The following is an 18,091-nucleotide window of genomic DNA, read 5'->3' as shown; positions in this document are numbered from 1 at the left end:
CACTCGATTTGAAAAATACAGCTATCATTTTCTTCTTTACAGATCGGGATTTTCTGACAATTACGGGTGTGTCGTCATCATCAAAGACCCAAACTTTGTTTTGAGCCTTGGTCGGCAGATCGTAATAGTACAGCCAAGTCTCGTCACCTGTCACGATGTTGTTCACATACCGAGATTGTCCCTTATCAAACTTTTTTAACATCTCCTGGCACCAAGTCACACGTCGTGTCATCTGCTCTTCAGTCAGTTGATGTGGCACCCAGAGAGAACAAAGTTTCTTCACGTGCAAATGATCTTGCAGAATCGAACGAATTGCTGGTGCATTTAGGCCCAAAGTATCCTCTATCTGTTGGTAGGTCACTCGTCTGTTTTCGTCAAGCATTTTCCTCACAGCAGTAAAGTTTTCCTCCGTAACTGACGTTCGTGGCCTTCCTGGCCTCTCAGAATCCTCCAGAGTGAAATTTCCCCTTTGGAATTCTCTATACCACCTGAATATCGTTGTATGATGTGGACAATCATCATCTAGTGCAAGAGTCATTTCTTCTAAGCATTGGTCTATGTTTAAACCACGCACGAAATTATACCGTAAAACTGTCCTTATCTCATTTCGTGACCACGATGCCATCGCAAGCACTTTACACTCTCACTACTGATGAATAACTGAGCCCATCGACTTGGCGCGGCGGCTACTATGCACGTATGAACATGTCTCAACATGCAGCAACAAGCAGCTTCCTGTGATTCATTGTTGCATCATATTGCAAAACTTTCCTAGTACCCTTTGTACATTAATTATACAAGAAAAATTCAATATTGGCTTATTTATATTACAGTAAATTTATTTATTTTATAATCATGTTAAAAGAAATTAATTTTTTTCCTATTTGTATTATTGAAACCTAGTTTTAATGCAGCAGAAACTCACAATAATGCATATTCACATTTAAAACTATTCTCTTTGCTCTGAATTGGCTAGAATGAGATGGAAGATTCATGCTCACTAATACAGTACTTTAACAGTTGCAACCTGTACAGAGTATTGTCTCTTGGCAAGTGGAACACATTTCGATGAAACCATTTTGCAGAAGGGTAAGGTAAAGAGGCACCTGACTGATGAACAGTATGATGTGTACTGAAAAGATTTAGGGCTAAATCCTTAACTTACGGAAAATTCACTAAACGTAATGGGTTAGTGCATTAACATCATGTTTGTACTTAGTGAATTACCAAAAATGGCAAAATGGCATCGTTTCTTTTATCATATCTCATATTGTGAATATTTTCGCAACAAGTTGCTTGATATTGCACTACCTCGAATAAGTAATGCTTCACCAGTGGAGAAGACTATTGTTACTTCTTCTCAGTGGATACCACCACCCAGACAACATTTGAAGGCTTGTTAGCCTCTCATCAGTGGTGTTGCCACAGTGACAGCCCATTGGTCATTATTGCAACACTGGGTACCTGAAGAAGAGAGGCCAAACAGCCTTGAAATGGCTGCCTGGGTGGTGGTATCCACTGAGAGTAACAGTAGTGTTCTCCACTGGTGCAGCGTTACTTATTTGAGTATACAGGAACTCCCCAACTTACTTAATACTCGACTTATGGAAATTTGACTTTGCGTAAGTTTTTGCCTGCTGGTGCAACCTAAAAAAAAATTGTGGAAATGTATTTTGCATCACATAGGAATAAATGGAGGTATCATGAAAATATCGTAATGTGAACCCAATAACACATTGTTTGTTTTTTTTTAATTCGTTCCAAGTCCTTGGAAGTTGAAAATTTTGCTATGTTACTAAGCTATTTATCTCTCTAAAAAGTCATATTTATAATTGCACTACCCTTTCATTGTTATCATCATCATCATCATCAGCCATTTTCAATCCACTGCAGGATGAAGGCCTCTCCAGCAACTTTCCAGTTCCGTCTGTTTTGAGCACTGGCCATCCATTTACTACTCAAAAACTCATGAATTTCATCTGTCCATCTCCGCCTTTGTCTTTCGGGTTTTCTTCTAGCCCCTCTTGGGTACCATTCTGTTATTTTCTTAGTCCATCTGTCATCATGTCTTCGAGCTATGTGTCCTGCCCAAGACCATTTTAGTTCTTTAGTTTTGATAAGAATGTCCTTTACTTGAGTTTGCTGCCTAATCCACGTGTTTCTCTTCTTATCTAACAGTCTGATTCCCAATATAATTCGTTCCATTCTTCGCTGTGTAGTTCTTAGCTTCTCTTCCATTCTTTTGGTGAGTGCCCAAGTTTCACTTCCATAAGTCATGGTGGGGAGTATACATTGATTCATTATTTTACGTTTCAGACAAACTGGGATATTGCTCTTCAGTATGTGGCTATATTTCCTGAATGCTATCCATCCAAAATTTATTCTTCTCTTGACTTCCAGCCATTTATCATTATTACAGCTAATAACTTGTCCCAGATAAGTATATGACTCCACCTTTTCAATTACTGCTCCTTCAATCATTATTTCCCTTTCCGTGGCATACTTGTTCATCATTACTTTTGTTTTAGCCATATTCATCTTTAGTCCAAAATCCTTACTAACTGTGCATAACTGATTAAGATTTTCCTCTAATTCTTTGGGATCGTGGCTTATGACCACAATGTCATCTGCAAATCGTAAATGGTTTAGGTACTCTCCGTTCACATTGACTCCTTTCTGCGACCAGTCTAATCTTCTGAAAGCTTCCTCAAGGGCAGCAGTAAAAGGCTTCGGAGATATTGTGTCTCCTTGTCGAACTCCTTTCTCGATTTTAAATTTGCTACTGTCTTTGTCTAGTCTAATAAAGGATGTAGCACTCTCATATATTTTCTTCAAAATCATAATATATGGAGTATCTATGCCTTGTCTTTCCAGTGCCCGAAACATTGCCTTATGCTGTATGGAGTCAAATGCCTTTTCATAATCCACAAATGCCAGGCATAATGGTGTTTTATATTCATTTGCTTTCTCCATTAGCTGTGATATTACGTGAAGGTGATCCATAGTTGAGAATCCTGTCCTAAAGCCAGCTTGCTCTTTCGGTTGATTCTCATCAAGTATTCTTTCTAATCTGTTAGTAATGACCCTTGTGAACAACTTGTAGATATGGGATAACAAGCTAATTTGTCTATAATTTCCAATTTCTGATTTATCTCCTTTCTTATGCAGCAAAACTATGACTGCATTATTCCACTGCTTAGGCATCACACCTTTTCTAATGCACTTTGTGAAGAGCCTTGCCAGTTTTTGTGTTATGTCTCTTCCTCCCAATTTTAACAACTCTACAGTAACTTCATCTTCCCCCGGGGCTTTCCGATTCTTCATTTTCTTCAATGCATGTTCTACCTCATCAGGAAGAATATCGGGTATGTCGTATGTGTTGCTACTTTGCAATCCATCTTCCCCACTGCTGGTATCATTCCCTCGCTCCTTGTATAATTCTCTATAGTAGTCTTCTGCTATTTGAATTATGCCTTCTCTGCTGTTTATAAGTACACCATCGCTATTCTTCAGTTTCAGTATCATTTGTCTTTCTGTATTACTGCTCATGGCTGCTGATTTAAATCCTTTGTTTTCCCTTAATGCTTGTTCTACTTTTCTTGTGTTAAATCTTCTTATGTCCTCTCTGAGTCTCTTTCTAATGGCTTTGCATAACTCAGTATACTCAATTTTCTCCCTGTCAGTGTTTTTCTTGCTCTTCATTTGTCGTCTTTGGTGTGTCTCCTTGTCGAACTCCTTTCTCGATTTTAAATTTGCTACTGTCTTTGTCTAGTCTAATAAAGGATGTAGCACTCTCATATATTGTTATCATATGTTCCCGTTAAGAATCAATTTTAAAACATCTTTGTGATATTTTTTCTAAAGCACGTTTCTGGAGTCACGACCATAAAACAAAAACAATTTGCACTTTCCAGTTTATTAGGATTTTCTGTTAGTGCATCTAATTATAAACGGGTAGTAAACTCGTTCTTATTGCATTTGCGATACTACTGATAACTGCAATTGTGTGGGTTTTTACGCTGTTATGGTACAATGTGTTCCCCTTCACTGAAACTTTCAATCATATAAAAAACAAATTTTCAGAAACTTTTCTTCATTCCTGTTTATGTATTACAATGATGAAGGAAAAGCGGTAGTGCCAGGAAATGAAACAAAATTGATTTAGAGACAAAAATGATTAAGGTACAAAGCAGGATCAAGTTTATCTATTGCAAGGGAATTAGGTCTCGCTGCTTCAACAGTGAATACTATTTTAAAGGACTGTGCGTATAAAAGAACATTAGCATTAGTAGAGGCATTTGATGCAAGAAAGCAAGCTTATGCAGCATCAGCCAAAAAAAAATAAAGTAAAATAAATAAATAAAAAATAACCACTTCCACTTCACCCCTCTGTTCGTTCGAAATACCTGTCCAGCTGAGCCTTAAACTTATTTAGGCTATCAACTTCCACGACACGGGATGGAAGTCTGTTCCACCTACCAACCACCCGCTGGCTAAAGGCAAATTTCCGCACATCTATCCTACATCTGTCTTTCCTCAATTTGAATTTATGCCCTCTCAGGGGATCAACACACTTAAGATTAACAGTGATCGCAAAACAGCATTCAGGTTCTATATCGAAGATGGATGGAAAATCAGATTCAGAAGCGAGTGCCCCTGAATCTAATGGCCATTCAGGCAAAAGCAACAAGTATTTATAAAGATATTAAGGATAAGTATAGCGAATCCCACTCAAGTTCGTGGCAAGCAATGGGTGGTTTAATAAGTTGAAGCATCGCGCTGGCTTCCACAACTTTAAAGTATGTGGTGAAGTCACCAGTACCGATTCTGCAGCTGCAGAGAAATTTTGTGATGCGTTGGAAAAAATTATTAATGAAGGCGGCTATTCAACACAGCAAATTTTTAACGTTGACAAGACTGCTCTGTATTTGAAAAAAAATGATGGATCGAACATACATTGCCAAAGAGGAAAAGACAATACCAGGTTGCAAGGCTTCAAGAGATATAGCTGTGCTCTTGCTTGGGGCTAATGCAGTGGGAGATTACCGATTAAAACCACTGCTTTTGTACCATTCTGGAAATCCTTGAAAAGGTTGCATTTAAGGGCATCAATAAAGCCATCCTACCCTTGCATTTCGGATCGAACCAGAGAGCATGGATAACAATATCTCTTTTTGAGTATTAGTTTAAATGCTGCTTCATTTCCGAGGTTGAAAAATATTGTAAAGACAACGACATTCCTTTCAAGATTTTGCTTCTATTAGATAATGCTCCTGGACATCCTACACAAATAGATGATTTCAATTTGAATGTGAGAGTCATATTTCTATCGCCAAACATGACTTCACTCATCTAACCTATGAATCAGGATGTTATTTTGAATTTAAAAGCATACTATTTACACACATTTGCTCAGGCATTGTCTACAGTAGACAATGAGAAAAATTTTACATAAAGAGACTTTTGGAAAACTTACAATATTTACCATGCCATCTTAAACATTAATGATAATGCCTGGGTGGAAATTACTAAAAGTTGTTTAAATGCCGCATGGATGAAAATATGCCCACGGCACGTAAAAGGCTTCGAAGGATTTGAAAAAGACAAATTATATGAAGAGGTTTCAGATAAGATTGTAAAGGTTGCAGAGCTATTTCAGCTGGAGGTTGATGCCAAAGGCGTGGAAGAGTTAGAGGAAGAAGAGAAGGAATTATCTCATGAAGAACTTATTGACTTGCAGGCAGCTATAGTGAAAGAAGAAAATGCTGACGAATTTCAAAATGAACCAAATGAGCCGAGATGCTTCATCACCAGAGAGATGGCAATGGTATTTCTTGAAATTGCATCGGCAATGGCGAGGTTTGAGGAGATGGATCCTGACAGCGAACGATTCTTAAAAGTTAACAGAGGGGTGAATGATATGCTTGCTTGCTAAAAAGAAATTTATGATGAAAAGAAAAAAAGCCACCGTCATCCATTAATATGTTCTTTCGTAAGGTTGGGCGGCCAACCCCTTCTAAATCTCCACAGCCTTTAACCTCCGCAGCGGCATAGTTATCATCTGAAGACATTGATTCTGACAATGATGCTTGAGAGGTAAAACTTACTGATGTTATGCCCGTCTCCTCTCCTTTTTTTGTAATTTTATAATTTTGAAATTTTTTTTAAATTGCACGTATTTGTAATTTTTCCTGCGCATGAGATAAAAAATTTAATTAATAAAATAAATAATTCTATTTACATGTTCATCAAACATTTCTTTTTTGATTCAATCAATTTAGTGAGCACAATTGCAAGTGCTGCACAAGCATGGGGGAAATTCCGACTTACATTGTTAACAGGAGAAACTGCTTCTACAGGGATGGGATACACTTAAATAGAAAGGTGCAAGGATATTTGTTGATGCTATCGAGGCAGTGTTAGGTGGGTCAGAAAACTGCTAGCTTGGGGGGAGGATACAAGGACTAATAGATTAAAAAAAGCCACTGGCAGAGGTGAAAGTGATTCTTGCACTGCTTCTATTGGAATGAGCAGAAGCCTGAAAAACAAGATGCAGGATATTTCAGAGACTGCTGGGAGTCATTGTGATACAAGTAAACACATGGGTTGTGTTAGGGTAGCTAAGAATAAAAACAGGTGCATGTATACTTGCGTGTGCACCAGTGCTAGGAGTTTGGTAAATAAATTTGATGAATTTGAGGTATTGCTCAAAGCATCAAAGACGGATATTCCTTATATCTGTGTGACACCACATCTCTGATGTGGTGTCACACAGATAAGGAATGCAGAACTGGAATTTGGGGAGTACAATGTCTACAACAGAAAGGATAGACAGGATAGGGAGGAGGGGTTATGCTACTAGTTAACAAACATAAAATACAAGGAAGTGAAGCCAGTCAACATCTCTCGACAGTGCAGTGTCGAGTCAGTTTGGTGTGACATAAGCATTGGGAGATCAAAATTGAGAGTAGGAGTGTGCTATAGGCCTAATGACTCTGATGAGTATAATAAGAAACTGTACAGGGAAATAGAGTGGGCCAGTAAATCAGAGAGTCTTATAATGGGAGATTTTAATTTCCCAGATGTTGACTGGAATTTGTGGGTTGGTCACTCACACACTAGCAAGGCATTTGTGTATTTATTGGATGATTGTTTTCTACATCAGCATGTTCGGGAGGCAACTAGAGGGAGTTAATACTCTTGATTTGATTATCAGTAGTGATTCTTCATGCATTAAGAATCTGGAGATAAATGAACCACTAGGTGGCAGTGATCACAGTGTGCTGAAGTGGAATTTACTCAAAGAGGTAACTACCATCAGGGGTAAAGGGAAGGGTTATTGCTTTCGTAAAGGCGACTACGATGGTCTGAGACAGTATTTAAATTCTATACAGCGGGACCAACTGATGATGATGTTACCAACAGCAAATTCAAAATGGGAAGCATTCAAAGAACTTATCTTGGAAGCTACTAGGCTTTACATACCAAATAAGAAATATTGTTCAAGGTTTAGGCCTAAATGGATGTCAGATGAACTAATGAGCCATATGGCAGAGAAGAAAAATGCATGGGATACATATAAATTAATGGGTGACATGGAAGCCTATGATAGATACAAGTTGATCTGTAACCAAGTTACAAAGGAGGTTAGGCAGGCAAACGTAGATTATGAGAAATGTTTGGCAAGGGATGCAAAGAAAAACAGCAAAGAGTTCTTTACTTATGTAAACTCTAGAATAATGGAGATGAATCAGATTGGTCCACTTGATATCGATGGTTTAACTGTTGATGATCCTGCTCAGGTAGCTAACAAACTAAATGAATATTTTGCATCGAAATTCACACACGAGGAGTTATCCAGCGAGGGGAATGCCAGAGGTGTATTCAACTCTGGCAGTAAGCTAGATAAGCTTGTAATAACTGAGAGTAAAGTTGAGGAGAAATTGTTGAAGATAAACATAAAAAAAGTACACGGGGTGGATAGGATCTATCCAGTTATATTAAAGGAGGCAGCAAAGGAAGTAAGCAAACCCTTAGCCATAATTATGACAGCTTCCTTGGACTCAGTTGAGGTACCCATAGACTGGAGATGTGCAAATGTGACCCCAATTCACAAAGGAGGATCAGAGGCTGACACAAGTAATTATAGACCTGTGAGTTTAACTTCTGTTCCAGGAAAATTAATGGAGGCATGGTTAAAGAAGCACTGCAGATCATCTAGACAAGTCTTCAGTTATAGCTTGGACACAGCATGGTTTTGTTAAGGGGAAGTCTTGCCTGACCAATTTGATTGGATACTATGATGCAGTCACAAAAGAACTGGATGCAGGGAATAACTTTGATATATATATACTTGGATCTTAGAAAGGCTTTTGATACTGTTGCACATGGAAGACTGCTGCACAAATTGGAGCAGTGTGGTATTGGAGGCAAATTGTTGCTATGCATAAAGGGGTGGTTGAGTGGGAGAAGGCAGAGAGTGGTAATCAATGGACACTGCTCATCGTGGACTAATGTTATTAGTGGAGTCCCTCAGGGTTCAGTGTTGGGTCCATTATTGTTTTCTGTATTCATAAATAATATTGATGATGGTATATCAAGCTTAATGTCCAAGTTTGCAGATGATACAAAGGTTGGCAGGGTTATTAAGGACGCTGCTGACGCTATGCTGCTGCAACAGGAACTGGAAAGGTTAAGCAGATGAGCTGAGAGGTGACAAATGAAGTTTAACATTGACAAATGTAAAGTACTACATATGGGAAACCGCAACCCCATAGCAACGTATCAACTCTGTGGTACTACACGGACAGTGGTAGAGAATGAAAAGGACCTGGGGATAATTTTGCAGGCAGATATGAAGTTCTCTGAGCAGTGCAGACAGGGTGCAAGAGTAGCTCATGGTGTCTTGTCAATGATATACAGGAATTTTTCTAGCAGGGATAGGGAGGTGATTATTCCCTTGTGTAAGGTAATGGTCAGGCCACACCTTGAGTACTGTATACAGGCCTGGAGGCCTCATTTCAAGAAAGATGTAGAGCTGCTGGAACGAGTACAGGGAAGGGCAACAAGATTAGTGAATCGAACAAATGGTTGCTCTTACAAAGAAAGCCTTAAGTTTTGCAAATTACAGTTTCTGGACACTAGGCACCGGCGAGGTGATCTGATAGAGGTGTATAAAGCCTTGAATGGTTTGAGCATGCTCAATGCTGATGGGATTCTTCCTCTTGCTCAGAATAATCACCTGTGAGGCATAAATCCAAATTGAGAAAAGACAGATGTAGGATAGATGTGCGGAAATTTGCCTTTAGCCAGCGGGTAGTTGGTTGGTGGAACAGACTTCCATCCCTTGTGGAAGTTGATAGCCTAAATAAATTTAAGGCTCAGCTATCATATGCCTCTACTAATGCTAATGCTACGTAGCGTTCCGCAGAACGCAACTGGGAAGTAAGTCGAGGAGTTCCTGTATTATTACAGGGTCTTGCAGCCCCGAGGGATCCCTCAAATCTGTGATGATCGTTTGTGATGCAATGCAGGCTCTGTAAAGGCCAGAAAAATGTAGATTATAGTGTTGCCTTCATAGTGTATGTTGGGTTGTGTTCATCTGGCCTTTCTGCTGTTGGGCTCTTGAGACACCAAGCTCCCACTGTTGCTCGTCCTTTACCACATGGAGATAGGCCAGGCTGTAGGGTCACATAAGTCTCTGGCAGGGAGAAAAATGATATTGGAAATGAGCATGGGTATGATGGTTTGAGTTGTGGAGAAAAAGGGGAGAGGTTAAGTGGTGGATGATAGGAAGGCATCCACCAGGAACTAGAAGAATAAGGGGATAGAGGGTTTCCTCTGCACCCCTGCAGAGGTAACCCACTCTTCATGGGGCCCACAATTAGAATAGTAATACCATTTATGGTGTAGGGTCCAACAAGCAAAAAGCTTGGGTGGGGAGGAGGGCCAAAGTCCTTGGGTGAGAGAATGGGAGAATAAATTCGTAGGGCTAGGGAGCATTATGATTTTATTCTGTATGCCGGTGACTTGGGGCTTTGTCTCTATTTTGGTTGCCATCCAGATGTATTTGTTAGTCATCTGATTTGGTTGTCTGACATCTTGTTAGTAGTCTGAGTCTACTCATGTGTTAGGGGAGCATTAGGGTTGCCACTTTGTGATTTGCTAATCCAGGAGATTTCTGTTCAAGTGTTCCAAGTTCTATTCAATCCGAAATCTTAATAATTTAATTAAAAAGTTTGATTAAATTTATTTCTTATTTTATGTGATACAGTATACCATTAACTATGATTTAATTTAATTTATATGAAAAGGTTAGAGAAAAATTGTTTGTTATGATTATCACTTTTTTATGATAAAATTTATACTCTATATATATATATATATAATAAAATAATACTATTATACCACAAAAATTCTTAATAGGTTTTATTAAACTCATATAATACAAGATCAATGCTATACTAATTTGTTAGCAGGTAGGAAGCTTGTTAGGAATACAGAAGATTTAGACCTCTATAGTCAAGTGAAACCAAGAGTTAAATACTAAATAGAAACATGATAATTATACCTACCTTGGAGGAACCAGACATCTTATTTCCTGCATTGTAATGCAAACAACAAAAGCTTTCCTTATGCAGGGATGTATAAAGAGAACCATATAAGGTATACGGCTCGAGGTTATCAAGGCCAGATGGTGAATGTTGAATACGACTTTAGGGTGTAAGTCAAATACAGCAATCTGGTTGCAGGCTAAATAAAGATTTGAGCCAGGGATTCTGTTGGAGTGCTGATCAAAATCTAAAATTTATTTTTTAAATTTAAAATTATATTTCTAATTGCTTCTTGCAGCATCTAAGATTTCATGTTTTGAAAGCAAAAAAAATGGCATGGAAGTCGTTGCAAAAAAAAATTAAATAAATAAATAATAATATAATTTGGATTTCTATCTTAACCAAATCTACCAAATCTATTAGCCAGTTTCCATCCTTAGACTATAGTTGTGATACCGAAAATTCATTCACAGGCTGTATTGGACACCAGACTTGAGAGCACAAAGGATACAATTTTTTTCAATTCTATACCAACACCATTAACTTTAGAAAAGAAATTAACCCATCTTAATCCATCCTTTTAGTATTGGCTGAAACAACTTCACGGAGGCCATGAAATGCACAGAGGGCTTCATATAGTTTTATCTTCATCAAATGCTACTTTTAGTGGATATCCAAGATTTGTAACCCTTTCCATTGATAATATATTCATGCTTTTAAACCCAGAACTCTCATAATTATACCATTTTTCAGATAAGTTAGGCACCTTTGAAAAAAAAATCATTTGTTTTTTACATTAAATTGCAATCTGTTCACATTTTTTAACCAATTCAATATAACTTGTATTTGGCAGGAGGGCAGGAGCAGCAATGCTTAGCACACGTCTTGATTAGACCAGAGTTCAAGCCCATGACCACCAAATATGGGGGATGCGGAAAGGTCAGGGAATGACCACCACATATCCCTGGAGCAATATGGCCATAGTTGCTAATGCTCCTAAAAACCAAATAACAAACAAACATAACTTGTATTTACTGCCCATAAAATCTGTCTTCAAAATCGCTTTTCTGTTTTCAATATTTTCGTGGATTCCTATGCAAACCTGTACAGGTAACACATTCACTTTCCAATATTTTAACACACATATATATAACACCCTCATATATAGTCTAGACTACAGCACCCTGGAACAACATATTCAGGGTGCATACAAATGAGACAATACAACTTTCTCCCAATTGCCTTATTACATTCTTCATCTTGCTTCATCACCTTATTACATTCTACAGATTACATCACCCTGAAAAAAACTGTGCACTCTTTTTTTTTTTTTTTATGTACACACACACACACAACATGACACAAAATATATACACTCATTTGGCCATTGCACAGTTTACACACACATGGGCAAGATCAATCATACCATAATTTCACCTTTTAACTTGCTGTTTCAATGTTATAGTAATTTTTTTTGTATATACAGTAGAACTTGGATAAGAAATTCCCACTTAAGAAGTTTTTCCCTGTACTAGATTTGGTTTCTTAATTCCCATTATGAACTGTATATATTGTAATGTATTAGTTTCCTGTGTAAGAAGTTTCTGGAGTAAAAAGCTTTCCCCACATAAAAATTACATGATAAAGAATACACAGTGTATTAATATGATGACGTTTTCCCAATTAATGTTTTTTAAATATAGAAATTCTTTATTTTTATATAAAACAAAATTAAACAATATAAACATTTTGGTAATCGAACAAGTGTTCGTGCATAGCATCATTTCATTTCATAGTAAATCACCGAAGTAGGGTGAAATGGCATCGTTTTTTACATCTCATGTGTAAAAATATATTATGAATGCCTTCACAACAAGTTGCCCTGATATTGCACTACTTGGAATAAGCAACACTTCATCAGTGGAGAAAACTGTTACTTATTCCCAGCAGATGATGATCTCCACCCCTGGGTGGTAGTGATGGTATCTGGTGTGAAGGATACTACCACTGGGTGGTATCCTTCACGAGTTGCCCTGTTATTGCAATGCCTCGAATATGCAACACTTCAGCTGTGGAGAAGACTAATTATACTTATTCTTGGCGGATACCATCACCCACAGTCCTGCGTGGTGGTTGTATCTGCCAAGAATAAGTAACATAGTCTTCTCTTCTGGTAAGGCATTGCTTATTCGAAGTATTGCAATGTCAGGGAAACTCATGAAGGCATTCACAATATGAGATGTAAAAAAAATGCCATTTCATCTACTTCGGTGATTTACTACAAACTAAAATGATGCTATGCACTAACTTGTTCAATTACTGAATTTTCTGTACTCTGAAGCTGTCAGCCCTAAACCTTTTTTAGTATAAACATTTTGATAAAATGGAAGTGACATATTGTAATTGTTTTCATCGATATCCATAATTGGATAGCGTCAACCACCATGTGAAGCATTTGCCATTAAGCTAGCATTAGCATTAGTAGAGGCATTTGATGCAAGAAAGCAAGCTTATGCAGCATCGGCCAAAAAAAAAAATAAATAAAAAATAACCACTTCCACTTCACCCCTCTGTTCGTTTGAAATACCTGTCCAGCTGAGCCTTAAACTTATTTAGGCTATCAACTTCCACGACAAGGGATGGAAGTCTATTCCACCAACCATCCACCCACTGGCTAAAGGCAAATTTCCTCACGTCTATCCTACATCCGTCTTTTCTCAATTTGAATTTATGCCCTCTCAGGTGATTATTCTGAGCAAGAGGAAGAATCCCATCAGCATTGAGCATGCTCAAACTATTCAAGGCTTTATACACCTCTATCAGATCACCTCGCAGGTGTGTAGTCGCCAGACATTGTAATTTGCAAAACTTAAGCCTTCCTTCGTAAGAGCAACCCTTTGTTCCATTCACTAATCTTGTTGCCCTTCTTTTTGCTCGTTCCAACAGATCTACATCCTTCTTAAAATGAGGCCTCCAGACCTGTATACAGTACTCTAGGTGTGGTCTGACCATTGCCTTATACAATGGAATAATCACCTCCTTATCCCTGCTAGAAAAATTCCTATATATCATTGACAATACACCATGAGCTACTCTTGCAGCCCATCTGCACTGCTCAGAAAACTTCATATCTGCCTGCACAACCACCCCCAGGTCCCTTTCATTCTCTACCACTGTCAGTGTAGTACCACAGAGTTGATACGTTGCTCTGTGGTTGCTGTTTCCCATATGTAGTACAAATCAAAAGTTCTGATGATTTTGAACAGTTTTGAATTACTTTGTGGATTGTTGCTGTGTCTTATTGTAATTATGCATTTTAAGGTATGTTGAAAGCTGAATTTATAGTACTTTTTTAATTTCTGTAGATTATCATTAGTATTTTTGGTACTTGAAAGAATAACCGTATTTTTGTCTTTCTACCATATTGGCCCTAATTATTCGTCCCTCGGTTTTATTTTAGTGCTACAAATATTAATTATACTGATTATATTAAATTATACTGATTATGAGTATAATAATTATTAATTATACTAATTATATTATATTTTTCTATTTATAGTTATAGTTGAAAGGATGAACACTTTTGGAGTTCATCATTCCAACTTGGTAATGTATATGCAATAGTTTGATGAATATGCAATAGAAATCCTCAGTTTAAAAATGTTTCCCATAGGCAGAGTAAAATATTTATAAATTCTAAAATAATATTTAAAATCATCTTTAACTTATGTATTTGTATCTGTTTGTTTTTATTTATGTAGTTAATATTTCATAACCTTAGGTTATTTTCCCTTCTAAGAAGTTTTCCCTCGTGAGAAGTTCTACACCTCCAGTCCCTTGGAAAACTTCTTATCCAGGTTCTACTGTATGGGTATAATAATTGCACTGAACGTGGCTTATATAATAATATATAAGCCACATTCAGTGCACATTCATAATAACAAAAGGGACATTCTCAGTCACTCTATTACTCACATGAACATACTCACTCATCACAGCACTCTAAATATAGATAGCATACAGCTGTTTTTGTTTGTGCAGGTAAGTTTACCCAGGAAACTGTCAAACTCACATAATCATTAGTTCAACTTGTCCATTCCTTCACACACACACACACACACACACACACACACACACACACACACACACACACACACACACACACACACACACACACACACACACACACACACACAGACATTATGCAACACTGACAACATACATAAAAGCTTATGCACTCACAAGGCTGGTAGGGCCACATTTACACACAGACAGAACAAATACACTGCGGTCACAGTCACCCACAGACAAGAACATGTACATACCACCTGGTTCACATACCTACAATTGTACACTAATACTAAACATACACAGAGAAAATTTCATGTTTGCACATTTGTGCAACACCTGATCAGCACTAAATGATCAAGGAGGCAACTGTGATGTGGACAGGGCCCCAAGGGCCAATTTGGGTAGTATCATATTAAGATAAATCTCAGTTTGGTGAGTAGACAGTGTGAGGGAAGATGGCTTGATAGTTTCAGGAGTATTACGTAAAGTGTCACTAGAACTGTTTAAAGGTGGGTAATGCTGCATTCTTTGGAAGGATTTGTAGAGTTTGCTTAAGCAAAGCTTTCCTTGCTTCAAAGACTTACGATGAGAACTTGATAAAGGCTTTGTAGTATTCTTTGATGATGAAGAGATATTCATAGTTTCTTGGAAGTAGACCAATATTTGTAATTAAAACATTTTGGTATTCATCATAACATGGACAATCATATAACAGATGTATCCAGTTTTCAGGAGCTCTGTATGAGCAGAATGGGTCATCGTTAGTCCGAGGCTGTGGAGCCTTGCCCTGAAGGCACTGTGACCAGTCATAAAGAAGGTCGTGTACAGACTAGGATAGGAATAAGAGGTGGGGGGGTTAGGAAAAGTTAGTGTGTGGGAACCACCTCCTAGTGACTTTTTACCTGGTGGAAGGTTCACAGCTTGTCTGCCACATTTGCTGGAGTTCATTGGCAACATATTTCCTTTCTTTCTTAATGTCTTGTGTCCAATCCAGTGTTATGGCAAGATGTTGTTATTATTATTAGCCATATGGTGCAAGGAAGCCTGAGGCTTATGCTGCACTGGCAAAAAAAAAAAAAGTTCCCGAGAGAGAGAGAGAGAGAGAGAGAGAGTCAGATCTAGAAAGGAATCGCCGAGAAAGAGAAGAATGATGATATCGTTCTCAGGACCCTGGGTGTGTGTGGCAGTACCTCATTTAATCCAGTAGTTTGAAGTACTTGGTAATTGAAAAGTGCACTTTAAAGATGTGGCTAGTCCACCCAATAAATATATAGGACTCTGGATTTGGGGGGGTTCAGCTGGAAGCCCTTTTGAAACTTCAAGGGGCTCCATAATAGTCCTCAAGGGTAGCTGCTTCTATGAATGCTCCATTTGTTCTAATCTTTTTTAGAAATTTAACTTCTGTCATATGAGGTTGCAACTTAGTAAGAACAGTGTTTTTTTCAGCCTCACTTGATTTTAGCTTTGCCCAAGATTTTTTTTTTTTTATAAAAACCCCAAACACGAGAAGTATTAGAACCTATAGTACTTAGTACCGTGCTGAGGTTGAGAAGAGAAAGAAGATATTTGTTGACATCAGACTTTAACTTCTGTAGACTGTAATTTTCAGGAAATACGTATGAAGGAAGGTTGTTCCAAAAAATGGAAATCGAATGAATAAACGAGGAAGATGAAAAGTTGGTTCTGTGAGTTCGAAGTCGGACAGTAAATGGATGTTGGCTGGTGGCAGCACGTGTTCGGACTGTTTTGAAAGAGAGAGCGGGAAATTATAGAAGCCAATTCAGAAGAACAGTGCCCATGGAAGTAACTGTAGAAAAGGCATGCAGCAGAAACAGTCGATCTATGAGACAGAGAGTGGAGAGACTCTGTTAAAGAGAAGTCATTAATTAACCTAACTGGGTTCTTCTGAATGGAATCTAGAAGCCTGAGAGAGGTTTTGGGGGCACCGCCCCAGATGTAGGAACAATATTCCATGGCAGGGCGAAATTGCGATTTGTACAGAGTGAACAGCTGTTTGGAAGAAAAGTAAGGCTGAGAGCAAAAGAGAAAACCACGTTTTTTAGATGCAGAGGAAGGAATATTTGTAATGTGCTTGTACCAAGAGAGATTAGAAGTCAGGCTAATCCCCAAAAGAGAGATATTAACTTAACTTGCCTACAAATCGGAATGCCAAAGATAAGCATAGGAGCAGAAGAATCCTTTTTGCGATATATAAGACAAGACTAAGTTTTAGAAGGATTGAAATCAACTAAGTTGTCTTTGCCCCACTGGAGAATTACCTGGAGATCGGCATTTAAGGAATTGGTGGCGGATATTCGAAAAGTTGAAGCTGATCGAGCAGGGCAAGGTTTCTCAAAATGGAAAGTTGAATGCAATGTGCTATCATCGGCAAAACTATGATTAGGATTTTCAGTCAGTGGAACAAGGTCATTAATATACAAGAGGAAGAGAGTGGGGGAAAGAACTGAAACTTGGTGAGGGGGGACACCAGCATTAGTTGAGAAGTTAGAAGACAGAGAGCCATCTACCATCACCTTCAGTGAGCGATCAGAGAGAAAATTGGATAAACAATTAATAAAAACAGTTGGCAAACCATAAGATGGAAGCTTGTTTAGAAGACCTTTATGCCAAACACGATCGAAAGCCTTTGAGATGTCAAGAGCAACTGCTTGTGTTTCTCCCAACTTTTCTATTGAATTAGTCCATAAATGGGTAACATACGCCAGAATATCACCAGTGGATTGACACTGATGGAATCCATACTGGTGATCGTTGATCAGACAGAAGGTTTCTAGGTAGTTTAAGAGTCGGCAGTTATGGGATGATAATTGGATGGGATGGACTTGTCACCATTTTTAGGAACTGGCTGGACATGAGCAAATTTCCAAGCAGAATGAAAAACACCTTTTTATTAAGAAAGTGAAAAAAGGCGGCAAAGAACAGGAGTAAGATCAGAAGCACAGGTTTTGAAAACAAATGGAGAAATACCATCAGGACCTTGAGTTTTCTTAGCATTGAGATTCGTAAAAATCCTGACATCCTTTTGACAGAAGACCACAGGAGGCATAGAATGGAGTGTGTTAGGAATGGCGGGAGGTGTTTTACGAAGATCATTAATACATGAGTTGGAAGAAAAATGGGATGCTAGCTGATCAGCTTTATCCTTGGCTGAAGTGACAACAGAACCACCTGGTTTGGACAGCGGTGGGAGCAGAGAGGGGCAAAAATTGCGGCCAATAGCTTTGGCAAGAGACTAGAATGCTTGGCTACCATTAGGGCAAGAAGCAAGTTTTCTATTCTTAGCCTGTTCAAACTCTAGTTTGGACTGATTAATGACTGCTTTACAATTGTTGCGAGCTTTGGTGTAGGCAGAAAATGAAACTGAAGAATTGGAAAAAAAAAGGCAATCATGATATGCAACATTCTTCTCTTGAACAGCCTTAGCACATTTATTGGAAAACCAAGGT

The 18,091-nt window shown here is 38.2% G+C and overlaps 1 protein-coding gene across 4 annotated transcripts in view; it reads left to right on the top strand.

Annotated features, from left to right (window-relative positions):
* LOC150085748 (uncharacterized) overlaps positions 1-18,091 on the top strand; it is a 639,529-nt gene that overhangs the window by 121,402 nt on the left and 500,036 nt on the right. The window contains exon 2 of one of the 4 annotated variants that reach the window (XM_090374217.1): positions 14,113-14,159. The exons of the other annotated variants lie outside the window; for them this stretch is intronic. Within the exon in view, the coding sequence (XP_090230343.1) occupies positions 14,127-14,159 (33 nt within the window). The 5' untranslated portion in view covers positions 14,113-14,126. The remainder of the gene's footprint in view (positions 1-14,112; positions 14,160-18,091) is intronic. 4 annotated transcript variants of the gene reach the window in all.

This window comes from Mastigoproctus giganteus, chromosome 5 (assembly GCF_048544385.1).
Source record: "Mastigoproctus giganteus isolate SK-2022 chromosome 5, ASM4854438v1, whole genome shotgun sequence".
In the NCBI taxonomy this organism is placed as follows: domain Eukaryota; kingdom Metazoa; phylum Arthropoda; class Arachnida; order Uropygi; family Thelyphonidae; genus Mastigoproctus; species Mastigoproctus giganteus.
The sequence above is the reverse complement of the archived record's forward strand: the minus strand, read 5'-3'. Positions and strand labels throughout refer to the sequence as shown.